The 13,072-nt window shown below is 38.6% G+C and overlaps 1 protein-coding gene across 1 annotated transcript in view; it reads left to right on the top strand.

Annotated features, from left to right (window-relative positions):
• Positions 1–11,987, top strand: part of rasgrf2b (Ras protein-specific guanine nucleotide-releasing factor 2b) — a 59,382-nt gene extending 47,395 nt beyond the window's left edge. The window contains 9 exon segments of the mRNA XM_063017686.1: positions 4,589–4,701; positions 4,779–4,839; positions 8,813–8,916; positions 9,092–9,176; positions 9,265–9,462; positions 10,354–10,433; positions 10,525–10,642; positions 11,274–11,342; positions 11,573–11,987. Of these exon segments, the coding sequence (XP_062873756.1) occupies positions 4,589–4,701; positions 4,779–4,839; positions 8,813–8,916; positions 9,092–9,176; positions 9,265–9,462; positions 10,354–10,433; positions 10,525–10,642; positions 11,274–11,342; positions 11,573–11,665 (921 nt within the window). The 3' untranslated portion in view covers positions 11,666–11,987.
• Positions 11,988–13,072: the final 1,085 nt, after the last annotated feature.

Here is a 13,072-nt window from a genome sequence, read left to right as displayed (position 1 = left end):
GCCAAGTTTCAAACTGTCTCTAGGAGCAACAGATAAAATCAGTTTTTATATGTGAGCAGCCATAAAGCATTTAATCACAATAGAATGAACCAGATGGTGGACAGACCATTTTTTTCATCTGCCTGTCCACAGTCCGGCGCAATGCTTGGACAGACACACATTTGTCCTCCTTTGGAAGATAACTGGATGCTTGTAACGATTATAATTAATTTGCCTGTCAAAAGAAATGACTTGTATTCCAAGTATCACAAGTAGTCTCTAAATGTGGTGAGTACATTCATTAATATGAATCTAATTTTCTAGTTCATTTGTTTGCATCACAATTGTATCAATTAGAGTTTTACTTTTGTATGCTTTAGACATTATCCTGACTACCCACTGTCATGCCCTTTTTTTGGGCTCTGATGTCCATCTTTTTGGGGTTATGAAAGTGGCCATGTTATGTAGTACAGTGGTTCATTTATGAAAGAAGAGGCCACTGCTCCAACAATTGCATCACACTGATCTCCATTTACCATTAAAGTGACAAATAAGTCCACAGCCTCAACATCAGTGTTACCTTATGCCTTGCAAATGTACACAATATTAGTGGTGGATATCAGTAATGCTACCATTGCCTAGTGTAAATGAGTACCCTCAGATTAATTCCCACTGAAAGCCTGCAGCTTAGAATAAAAGTGTAGCCTATAAGAGCTCTATGCCATTTGACCTTTACATTTGCACTTTTTTAAACAAAATTTTTTATTATTTTTCAGCAAAATGTTACACTTCAACCTTTAAGATATGCATATTTCCTCATGTTTCTTTTGTGCTAAGGGAAGGTTGTCTCTGCTTCAGACGACCCTTAAGCGACAAATTAGCAAACTAAAGATTAAAATTGGCAGAACTTTTGGAATTTTTTCTAGGAATAATACACAAAAAGCCACAAAAGCAACAGGTCAATGAGATGTCTGTTGGTGAAAATCGTTTGTGACTATATATACATACACCAACAAGGCATAACATTATGACCACTGACAGGTGAAGTGAATAACACTGATTATCTCTTCATCACGGCACCTGTTAGTGGGTGGGATATATTAGCCAGCAAGTGAACATTTTATCCTCAAAGTTGATGTGTTAGAAGCAGGTAAAATGGGCAAGCGTAAGGATTTGAGCGAGTTTGACAAGGGCCAGACAAGAGCATCTCCAAAACTGCAGCTTTTGTGGTGTGTTCCTGGTCTGCAGTGGTCAGTATCTATCAAAACTGGTCCAAGAAAGAAACACTTGATAAAATTTAACATGCAGTATGGATGCATTAAAAGCTCATTTTGGCTGCTCAAATTTTAAAATGTTGACAGTTTAAACATTTATTTTTGACATCTACATGTTCAATTTGACCAGAAGTAAAAAATTCATCAGTCCAGATAAATTGCTGGTGCTAAATCATGCATTTTTATGCTTTGTGTTACAAACCAACAAGCTTAATGTGTATGAAGCTTGAATTCAACGTCTATTCAACCTGATTGCAAGGATCAACAGAACAAGGCGTTCTAACAGCCCAGGATACCAGTCACAACAAGGCCAATTTTTTTTTTCTTTTTACATCAGCTTACTTTTTTTGCTAATGTGATCAAGATTGCATGTTCTTTACAGAGCAAGCCGACAGTTAATCAGGGTGTAAGTGTAGAATTTTCAGATTAAAATGTGCCAATTGGTATCCAGTGCACTTCAGCACTGATTTTTTAAAAGCAATAAGGCTTGACCTTACATTGACAAAGACCCAAATACTTGGACATTTAAACAGTCTGCTCTTTTCCCCCGAGGAGTAGTGATCATGCTTGTCCTTTACTTCCTTGCGTTTGGATATTATCTCCTTACAAGTGTGCGGTCACCCAGTTTCTGAGTGATTAATTAAAAGTGTCGGTCTGCGGCCTTACCCTGGTATATACTGCATTTTTGCTAACTAGTAATACAACACTGGTTCTAGATTTTGTCATGACATATAGTTGAATTGTTAAATTAGACACAAATTTTTTACAATTTCTTTAAGTGTTTTTAATGGTTCTAGTTTCAAATAGGCTCAGTGGTTAATAGAGTCATTAGCGCATTAGCCCTTGCTGCTGGCATGACTTATTTATTATGTGTATTGTTTGTTTTCTCTTGCTGCGTGTATCTTTGAGGCAGTTGTCATCAACTAATTGACCTGTGAGCTCATAAACTTTGCACATTCCCCTGACGGTATTGCTCTGCTCGCCACTCTGTCTCCATCTGTGAGATATTACACTGCTAATGTTCACAGCTTTACTGAGCCAAACGCCTTATGATCCTCTTTTTTAATTAGTGTCACTAACATTAGCAAAAACATACCCAGAGGTTATGGCTGAGACGTCTTAAATAATGCCACGTTATGACTTTGACGTAAGTGACCATTAGGCTTGTGTCTGTTTGGAGGCCTGCAGGAGGCTAATTTTATTGATCTGTACTCTTTGTCAAATGATTCCAAGGCGGCTGTGGCAAACTCATCTAGAGAGTACTGGTTAAACTGACCTTTCCAGTGAAATGGGTGTAGTTGGGAGTGTGGGAAGGGGGAGGGAAAAAAGCAATAAAGACATTTAAAGTGGGCGGTTTGAAAACAAGAAAAGGCCTGGCACAAGTGTTTTGAAAGGGCTGGTCTAGACGTACAAGGTGTTTGTTTTTTGAACACACATCAACTGATGCATGGAAAAGCAGGAAGAAAATGATCTGTTTCATAAGAAGGCATGTTAAATAGGGTTGAAGCGCTATTTTAGAGATTGGAGTCAATATAAAAAATCTTCCACCTGTTAAGTAATAAATGTTCACAAAAGGCTATACGTCTGATTCAAGAGATCAGTATATAAAAACCAAAATTCCCAAGATACCAGCGACTCCCTGGTCCACGATCAACAAAATCAAGTAGATGCATGTAAATAAAGTAAAGTAAATTTGTAATTTTATGTGAGAAAAGTTGCTGAATGCTGGGATGCTCCCTCGTTATTGTCAGATTATCGCTTTGAAATAAGGCACCTTAGTAGGCAGCATTTTAAGGCATCTAAGAATTTGAACAGCCTTCTTCTTGCAAGCGTGCATAGGATAGCGTAAAATGCGTCTATGTAGAGAGATCACTAGATTTTCAGATAGACCCTATATACCCGTGGTCTGCCACATCTATTCTTTTGATTATAGTACACTAGCCTGTCTTAAATATAGAATTGCAAACCAATAGTGTCTGAATCCTGTTAATAAGCAGTGTTCAAACTCACACTAGTACTGTAATTTTCATTTTTCTTGGTATTGATAGGACCCTTGTGTTCATGGGCGTGCAGTGTGCGAAGTGAATTACAAGATGCCAGAATATCGAAGAAAGAAAATGAATGTAATAAAACAGCTGCAAACGCTGTTGCCTGGTGCTGTTTCAATCCCTGCTCTGCCATGCTATAATGAGAATAATTGTAGGACCTGCTGCGTTGGCTCCCTAAGGACTTCGAGCAGCGTGAGAGGCGTTGAGATGCTGCTGTTACACTATTAATTAGTGCTGGAATCCGATTGTTGCCTTTTGCACCTATCTCTGTGCAGCCATCCATATAGAACTGTCCGAGTGAGAGTAATGAAGTGTCATGTAGGAGCCAGCAGGAACGTCTCAGTCAGGTTATTTTGATGTTGTCCTTTGGGTAATTGAAAATAAAGGTTCTGGATTTAGGGTATTGACACATTTGGGCTGGTAAGCGTATGCAAAACTAATCCCTTAAACATCAGTGTGAAAAATTAATTTATTATTAAGCAGTGTGAATGCATGTGTAGCTGCAATATTCTATTAAATTCTATCAGATGCCAAATTATTGTCTGGAGACAAGTGATAGATTTGGCAAATCAGTATTTAATTAGTGTAACAGATAGTCAATCAATCCTATTAAATATACACTATATGGACAAACCTTTGTACTTTTTGAATTTGTTTTTTAGCCATAGCAACTGCTAACAGGTGTAATAAGGTAATTAATAATAGGGTTATAAAACAAAAAAGGTAATAAATAACAGGTGTTTCTTTCAGTAAGACAGCAACAATTTATGGAAGGCTGTGCGCCTGTGAACAAAGCAAGCTCTATAAACACATAAAGAAAAGCTTGGTTTAAAGAAACTCCAGTGGCCTACACAGAGCCCTGACCTCAGCCCCACTGAACAGCTTTGAACTGGAATGTCAGTTGAGGCTTTCTTGACCAACACCTGTACCCAGCCATACAAATTCTTTTTAAACTGAAAGGGCATACATTCTACAAACATTCAAAGTATTGTGAGTCAAAAGAGCCTTTGTCGAAAGAGTGGCTATTGTTCTCGCTGATGTCACTATTTTAATTTTTTTAAATGAGAGGTCCAGCAAGCTCATGGCCAGGTGTCCAAACACTTTGGACCATATAGTGTATAATTCTTGCATAATAATGTATCAACTATCTGTAGCCACAGCTGAGCTGTTTGCCTCTTTTCTATAGATTACTGAGGAATTGATTTGATAATGTTAGACACCCATTGGTGTTTTTCAGTCCATATTAAAAAAGTAAACATATTAATGGTCATTCTCATGGTTCTGCAGGACTTTGAGATGAATAGAGAGTTGAAGATAGCTGTTATAAGTCTTCTGGAGGAGGTGCTGAGAGATCCTGATCTGCTCCCTCAGGAGAGAAAAGCCACTGCAAACATATTGAAGTAGGTGCCATTCGTATTTGAAATGTTTCTGTGCACTTGGAAAGGAGATCCATCAGTCTTACTGTCATTTTTTACAGTGCTCTGTCTCAGGATGACCTGGAAGATGCTCAGCTGAAGATAGAGGACATTCTGCAGATGGTAGGCTTTTGCTTTAATACATAGTTCATCTCCTATTATATAGTGAGGAGAGTGGCATAAATATACGTTTTAAAAAGTATTGACTTCATAACATATGTTTTCACAAAAAAGTCGTTTTGCTTATGACTTTATTAACGTACCATGCAGTCTGTGAATAGCATATTATTTTGTAAGTAACATGTGGGTGGCACGGTGGCTTGGTGGGTAGCACTGTCGCTTCACAGCAAGAAGGTCCTGGGTTTGATTCCCAGGTGGAGCGGTCTGGGTCCTTTCTGTGTGGAGTTTGCATGTTCTCCTCAAGTCTGGGTGGGTTTCCTCTGGGAGCTCTGGTTTCCTCCCACAGTCCAAAGACATGCAAGTGAGGTGAATTGGACATACAAAAATGTCCATGACTGTGTTTGACATTAAACTTGTGAACTAATGAATCATGTGTAACGAGTAACTACCGTTTCTGTCATGAATGTAACCAAAGTGTGTAAAACATGACATTAAAATCCAAATAAATAAATAAATAGTTACAGATCTACACTTGCAAAGGAACATGTCAGGCTTCCTGTATTCCTCCACCCATATCAGAGTCTTTACCAGACTGTAGTCGTCCAGGCACAGCTAGTGATGTTTGTAGAGCACCCAAGTCTGTGGCACCACCAAGGGTGGGCTAGTGCATTAGACTGCTGCACCACCCATATGTTGATATCCCTAGCACTGTCCTCAGTCCATACATTTTCTAATCTGCCTACCATTCATTAAAGTCTGCATACTGTCTGATAAAATTAAATTTAACAAAAGTATTGCAAGTCAAATTGGCTGTGATGTGTTATTGATTTTTAACAGAAATCTTGACACAGAGGAACATAGAAAGTAACAAAGCCTGAGACAGAGAAGCAGTGTCAGACTAGAGGACCAATTTAGAACTTCAAACAGCATGCTTTACAGGGAAACAGAGCTGTAATTACAACTTAAAGCAGTGAGACAGAGAACCTGTTGCTTTAGCTCTCACATGATCTTTTTCAAATCAAATGTCAGCAGACATTAAGAGAAAGGCTTTTTTAAAAGGAGTGTAATACTTCTCCCCTGCTGCTCTTTTATTCTGAAAGCAGATACATCACTGTGTTCCAGCTAAGCTTACTTCAGTAGCAAGCATTTTATTCACTGTTAATAAAATAAATAGTAATGTATCACAGACATGATATCAGACTACCTATACTTCTGTGAATATACTTCTATTCTTCCACATTTATATTTCTATATTTTGTTTTTGGGATGCTCACTTGGTGCAGCGGTCTATTACGCTAGCCCCAGACCCATGTTTGAATCTCAGCTGTGCTATTGGCCAAATGTCTACACAGACATGGTTGGCTATGTATAAGAAGGGCAGTGGCCGAAGCCCTGGGATAGATTGATGTTCTGTCCAGGGTTGCTACTGCCACAACCCTGACCAGGATAAAGCAGTTGATGGAAATGCAATGAAATGAATTTTTGTTTTAGGTGTAATGATTATACTTTTGTTTATTTCTATGTTTTTAATGCTACACCATGCAGAGACGTATAAATAATCTATGCACCTGCACACAATTGGCCCCAAACAGTGTGTTAGCAAACTGGGTGAGATAATTAAAAACCCAGCATGGATTATCAGTGTGTGTAAAAATATATTTGACACTATAGTGTCTGTCTTCAGTACGCTCATACTTGTATTCTTTCCTACGGTGTTAATTAAAATGTTGCTATGCAGAACAGAGATGACTAACTGGCATAGTTAAATTATTCTACCTTTGTATGGTGGATAGGATTGGCCAAAAGTACAATAATGGAATAATGAATGGATTGTATGTAACACTGTAATTATGGTTCTCTTAATTAACATTATTTATGGCATTAGTTAACATTAGTAAAAAGATAATAACTCATTCATACTCAGGTGGTGAAGTAGTCTATTACATTAGCCCAGGTTTGAGTCTCAGTGTTTGTAGTCTCACAACCGGCAGGGTGTCTACACAGACATGATTGGCTATGTCCAAGGGGAGGGGGGAGGGGGGATGGCCGAAGCCTTGCAATGACGTGGTGCCCTGTCCAGGGTGTTCCTAACTTACACCTAGAGTTTTCCGGTTGAACCAGACCTGCCACAACCCTAACCAGGATAAAAAAAGAAATTACATGCTTTACAAAGTAACACCATCACCTCTATATATATACGTGTGTGTGTGTGTGTATAGATATCTGTATTATTAAAAAAATATATATATACAGTGTATCACAAAAGTGAGTACACCCCTCACATTTCTGCAGATATTTAAGTATATCTTTTCATGGGACAACACTGACAAAATGACACTTTGACACAATGAAAAGTAGTCTGTGTGCAGCTTATATAACAGTGTAAATTTATTCTTCCCTTCAAATAACTCAATATACAGCCATTAATGTCTAAACCACCGGCAACAAAAGTGAGTACACCCCTTAGTGAAAGTTCCTGAAGTGTCAATATTTTGTGTGGCCACCATTATTTCCCAGAACTGCCTTAACTCTCCTGGGCATGGAGTTTACCAGAGCTTCACAGGTTGCCACTGGAATGCTTTTCCACTCCTCCATGACGACATCACGGAGCTGGCGGATTTTCGAGACTTTGCGCTCCTCCACCTTCCGCTTGAGGATGCCCCAGAGATGTTCTATTGGGTTTAGGTCTGGAGACATGCTTGGCCAGTCCATCACTTTTACCCTCAGCCTCTTCAATAAAGCAGTGGTCGTCTTAGAGGTGTGTTTGGGGTCATTATCATGCTGGAACACTGCCCTGCGACCCAGTTTCCGGAGGGAGGGGATCATGCTCTGCTTCAGTATTTCACAGTACATATTGGAGTTCATGTGTCCCTCAATGAAATGTAACTCCCCAACACCTGCTGCACTCATGCAGCCCCAGACCATGGCATTCCCACCACCATGCTTGACTGTAGGCATGACACACTTATCTTTGTACTCCTCACCTGATTGCCGCCACACATGCTCGAGACCATCTGAACCAAACAAATTAATCTTGGTCTCATCAGACCATAGGACATGGTTCCAGTAATCCATGTCCTTTGTTGACATGTCTTCAGCAAACTGTTTGCGGGCTTTCTTGTGTAGAGACTTCAGAAGAGGCTTCCTTCTGGGGTGACAGCCATGCAGACCAATTTGATGTAGTGTGCGGCGTATGGTCTGAGCACTGACAGGCTGACCCCCCACCTTTTCAATCTCTGCAGCAATGCTGACAGCACTCCTGCGCCTATCTTTCAAAGACAGCAGTTGGATGTGACGCTGAGCACGTGCACTCAGCTTCTTTGGACGACCAACGCGAGGTCTGTTCTGAGTGGACCCTGCTCTTTTAAAACGCTGGATGATCTTGGCCACTGTGCTGCAGCTCAGTTTCAGGGTGTTGGCAATCTTCTTGTAGCCTTGGCCATCTTCATGTAGCGCAACAATTCGTCTTCTAAGATCCTCAGAGAGTTCTTTGCCATGAGGTGCCATGTTGGAACTTTCAGTGACCAGTATGAGAGAGTGTGAGAGCTGTACTACTAAATTGAACACACCTGCTCCCTATGCACACCTGAGACCTAGTAACACTAACAAATCACATGACATTTTGGAGGGAAAATGACAAGCAGTGCTCAATTTGGACATTTAGGGGTGTAGTCTCTTAGGGGTGTACTCACTTTTGTTGCCGGTGGTTTAGACATTAATGGCTGTATATTGAGTTATTTTGAGGGAAGAATAAATTTACACTGTTATATAAGCTGCACACAGACTACTTTTCATTGTGTCAAAGTGTCATTTTGTCAGTGTTTTCCCATGAAAAGATATACTTAAATATCTGCAGAAATGTGAGGGGTGTACTCACTTTTGTGATACACTGTATATTGACAGAAGATCACATGATTATTCCAGAGCCATTTTCTTTTTAGGACTTTTCTGAAATGTATTTATTTTTATTTTACAGGCTGAATGCCCGAAGGCAGAGTTCTTTGAATCACTGTCAGCCATGGAGCTAGCTGAACAGATCACACTCCTTGACCACATCATTTTTCGGAGTATTCCTTACGAGTGAGTCTCTAAACCAATGTTCAAACGTTAAGGAACACATTTAAATTTATCACTACCAGTATTACACACACGTCAATTGCTTTTCTAAAAGTTTATAGTTATACTATATAGTTATAAATAACTATTAAAAGTGTAATACTTTTAATAACTTCTTTGTGTTTTGTCTCTTGTTTAGGGAATTTCTGGGCCAGGGTTGGATGAAGATGGACAAGAATGAGAGAACTCCCTACATCATGAAGACCAGCCAACATTTTAACGATGTGCGAGTCGTAAAATGATAGTTTCAGTATTGTGTTGTGATGTGCTGTGTTGTGACACTTATTTTTCTCCATCTCTCTCACCGGTCAGATGAGTAACCTGGTAGCCTCACAGATAATGAGCCACACCGACGTGGGCTCCAGGGCCAACTCAATAGAGAAATGGGTGGCTGTGGCTGACATTTGCCGTTGCCTGAACAACTACAACGGTGTACTGGAGATCACCTCTGCCCTGAACCGCAGTGCCATCTACAGGCTAAAGAAAACCTGGGCTAAAATCAGCAAACAGGTAAGAGTGCCAAATTAGCCCATTAACTGTGCACACAGTGCTGCAAATTTAATATCAAAACAGGAATTAAACGTTTTATTCTTCAACACTTACAAAATGCAGCAGGATCCTGGTAGAACTGTTAATTGTTTAGGAATGAATAGGAGACAGTTACAGTAGACTAATAGTATGTTAATGTAGGCTACTCGTGGTCTGCGATGTACTTACTGGATTTATTTCTAGTTTATTTTTAGCTCCCCCTTTTATTAAATGTCAGTATTATTTAAATTAATGGACGCATTCAGGTGGTGCAGCAGTAAATTATGGTAGTCTACTACAGTGATGCTATCAGCCCATTGGGCATCTACATACAGTCATAATTGACTATATCTGAGAGGTAGCTGAGGCCCCACAATGAATTGGCATCCTGTCCGGAGTGTGTTACTGCATTGTGCCCAGTGATTATGTAGACTCGAATCTACCGCAGCCCTGACAAGGATACAAGTAAAACATAAAAATGAAAGACAAAAAATGAAAGAAAAATTACATTTTAATGACGACCAGTGATGGTTGATTATTTCTTGAGATTCTGATTTCCATTTTTTTATTTAGTTATTATCATTGTTTTTATGTAATAATATTGCCATGGCTTTTATATTATGCTCCCAGACCATGGCCCCCATGAGCGACAAAGCTTTGAGCTGCAGCCCTTGTAGCCTGCCTGCTCAATGCTGAAGTATTTTATTATCATAAACACTAAGTACAAAAATACTATCAATACTCAAACACTACAGGACTCACAGAATGCAGTCTGCATTCAATCACAGAGAACAAGCACTTAATCCCCAGGTCTGAGCCTGGCTGTAACATGTTGGATTTATTTGTAATATTTTTTTTTTTTTCTCTGCACAGACGAAAGCACTCATGGACAAGCTACAGAAAACAGTGTCATCAGAGGGACGATTTAAAAACCTTAGAGAAACCTTGAAAAAGTGGGACACTGAGACCACATACAAATATTTTTAAATGTATTTATATTGGATCACTCACTTTTCTTTTGTTTCTTTTTCTGTTTTTCCACAGTTGTAATCCACCATGCGTTCCTTATCTGGGGATGTACCTGACAGACCTGGCATTTATTGAGGAAGGAACCCCAAACTTTACTGAGGAGGGTTTGGTCAACTTCTCAAAGATGAGAATGGTGAATAACTTACCCACTTGCCAAATTTTACTAAATTTGGAAATGTACCCCTACATGTAACCTTCAGATGCTGCTGAACCAATCTTGTATGGCTGAATACTGAAGTTGTTTCAAATCTTTTTTTTTTTTTGCAAACTCTTTAAAAATACATAAAAAAATGTGTTAGGAATGCAGTGCATATAGTAAAGAACTGTGTAAAACATGCTATTAGAAGTACTAAGTACTTTAAATTCACCTTAGGTGGGAGTCAGTGTGTAGGGTATAAGTTCCAGACCCACCTTCACTCTGATTAGTATAATAAATGAAAAATTAAAAAAATAATAAATTAGTTAATGTTCGAATTGTAAAACACCTGTCAGACTAATCATTGGTATTGTACTAATCACAGTATTTGTAAAAATAAAGAATAGCTATGGGAATGAGTACACAAGTTGACTTATTTATATTAATTCATTACTGATTAAACATGATGTTAAGAATCGGTAAAGGACGGGCGTTTGAAAGGATCATATGATGCTTATTGTACAGTGTCTAAATCCAAAATGTATGGTGAGTTGTTGTGGCATGTGTGTATGCTTTGAATTTTTAGTGATTACTCATTATGGAATTGTTGCCATCTGTCTGCCAACAGATATCTCATATCATTCGAGAGATCAGACAGTTCCAGCAGACTCCTTACAGGATCGAACACCAGCCAAAGGTAAGTACCAATCAAGCCACCACATGCACTTTCACTTATCTAATAACTAGAGCCCTACTAAATTCACAGAAAATCTGTTCAATTTTATGGACCTCGTTTTTTAAAATCACAGATTTAACAGAGAGTAAATTAGGTCATTAAAGTATTCTGCTAATGCTGGCTTTGATGTATCCTTGATTTATTTATTCTTTAGTACTAATTATTGTTTGGTCCAACCATACTATTTTCAGGTCACACAGTACCTGCTGGATAAAGCCGTGATCATGGATGAAGATACGCTGTATGACTTGTCTCTGAAGATTGAGCCTAGACTTCCTGCTTGAAGTGCAGACTTGGCAACATCCAGCCTGGTCCCAGATGTGCTTCTCTTTCAAAGGGTTTACTGACACCAGGATGTTTACATGGGTGAAGAGTTACCAGTGTTGAGAACAAGGAATGGATATGCAGTGGAGATTTTTGATTGCTTGAACCCTGCCAGTATGAATTTGTTTGATTTGATGGAGTAAAAATGAATGAGCGATAAGTAAGGGTCAGTGCCACTGTCTTACAAGTTGAGGACCATGGGAGAACAGGAGAGTCTGCGGTGAAGAATAGAGAAGAAATGTAGCATGTACAGCAGCGAAACTCTATGCCAGGGCTTACAAAGCATGTACCAGTGCGGGGATCAGTGGCTCAAGATCTGTTCTCTCATAGCTCAGCTCGTGCTGGGGACTGTATGCATGGATTAAACATGGACTGTGGGTTCTTTCTGTGTTCTGCCTCATCAGAAACGTCTTTCCGGTTTGTAAATGAGCAACTGCTTGACACTTCCATTTGTTTTCTCATGTGCCGTTTCAGTGTGTTTTGCCACAAAAGAGTTGCAGTGAACCAAAACGTTAGATTGTTATTTTATTGAGTTTGTGTGTGAAAATGTACAGTAATTTTTACAGGTTACAAGTGACAGATATTTTATGCAGTAGGTGCTTCTTAAAATTATTCATGCTTTACTTTGATCCCCCAGAATGATATTATAGTAATAAAGCAGAAGAATGTTAGATTTATGTGTAATAAGTACATTTATATGTTTAATACAAATAGGTTATTATATTTAAATATTATACATTAAATTGTTATTAAATGCTTATAATGTGCCTTCCTGTCACAGTTTCTGCATTGAATAGGATTTATTTTTAGCCACTGTAGCAAAAAGATGTCCAACTTTTCTAGATGAAATTGTGATACTAAATTATGATTTAGATTATCTTGATCATAGGCTTATGGATAAAGCTCAAATAATGTCTCTTACTTCTGGATTTCTTCTTTAATTACTCAGAAAATGTGCTTTGATCTTTACTGTAATAATGTTAATAGACAAATTCAGATTATTCATTTGTGGTCCAGACTGGAAAATGCAAACATTTAAACTGGTAGAGCTTCTTTTATCAGCAATAATATTGTGATCTGACTACTACATGATAAACAGTCATTTTAAATTCATTTAATGTATGAAGCAGCTCAATTGGGTTTAGGTTTGGACTCTGACTTGGCTGTTTTAAAAACACAACTTCACCCCTTATTATTTATTTTGTTGTTAATATGTTTGTGTTTTAAATGTTTTGCTTTGTTCTCCAGGTCAGTTTACCCAAACTTTTCCCCACTTTATTCTGCTCTAATCTTGTTGTGCTCTTCTTACAATTTTTTGCAAGACACCCACTGACAGCGAGAGAAGCAACAGTACAAAAGTCTAATGT

This window comes from Trichomycterus rosablanca, chromosome 21 (assembly GCF_030014385.1).
Source record: "Trichomycterus rosablanca isolate fTriRos1 chromosome 21, fTriRos1.hap1, whole genome shotgun sequence".
Lineage (NCBI taxonomy): Eukaryota > Metazoa > Chordata > Actinopteri > Siluriformes > Trichomycteridae > Trichomycterus > Trichomycterus rosablanca.
This window is presented reverse-complemented; position numbering and strand designations above follow the sequence as displayed.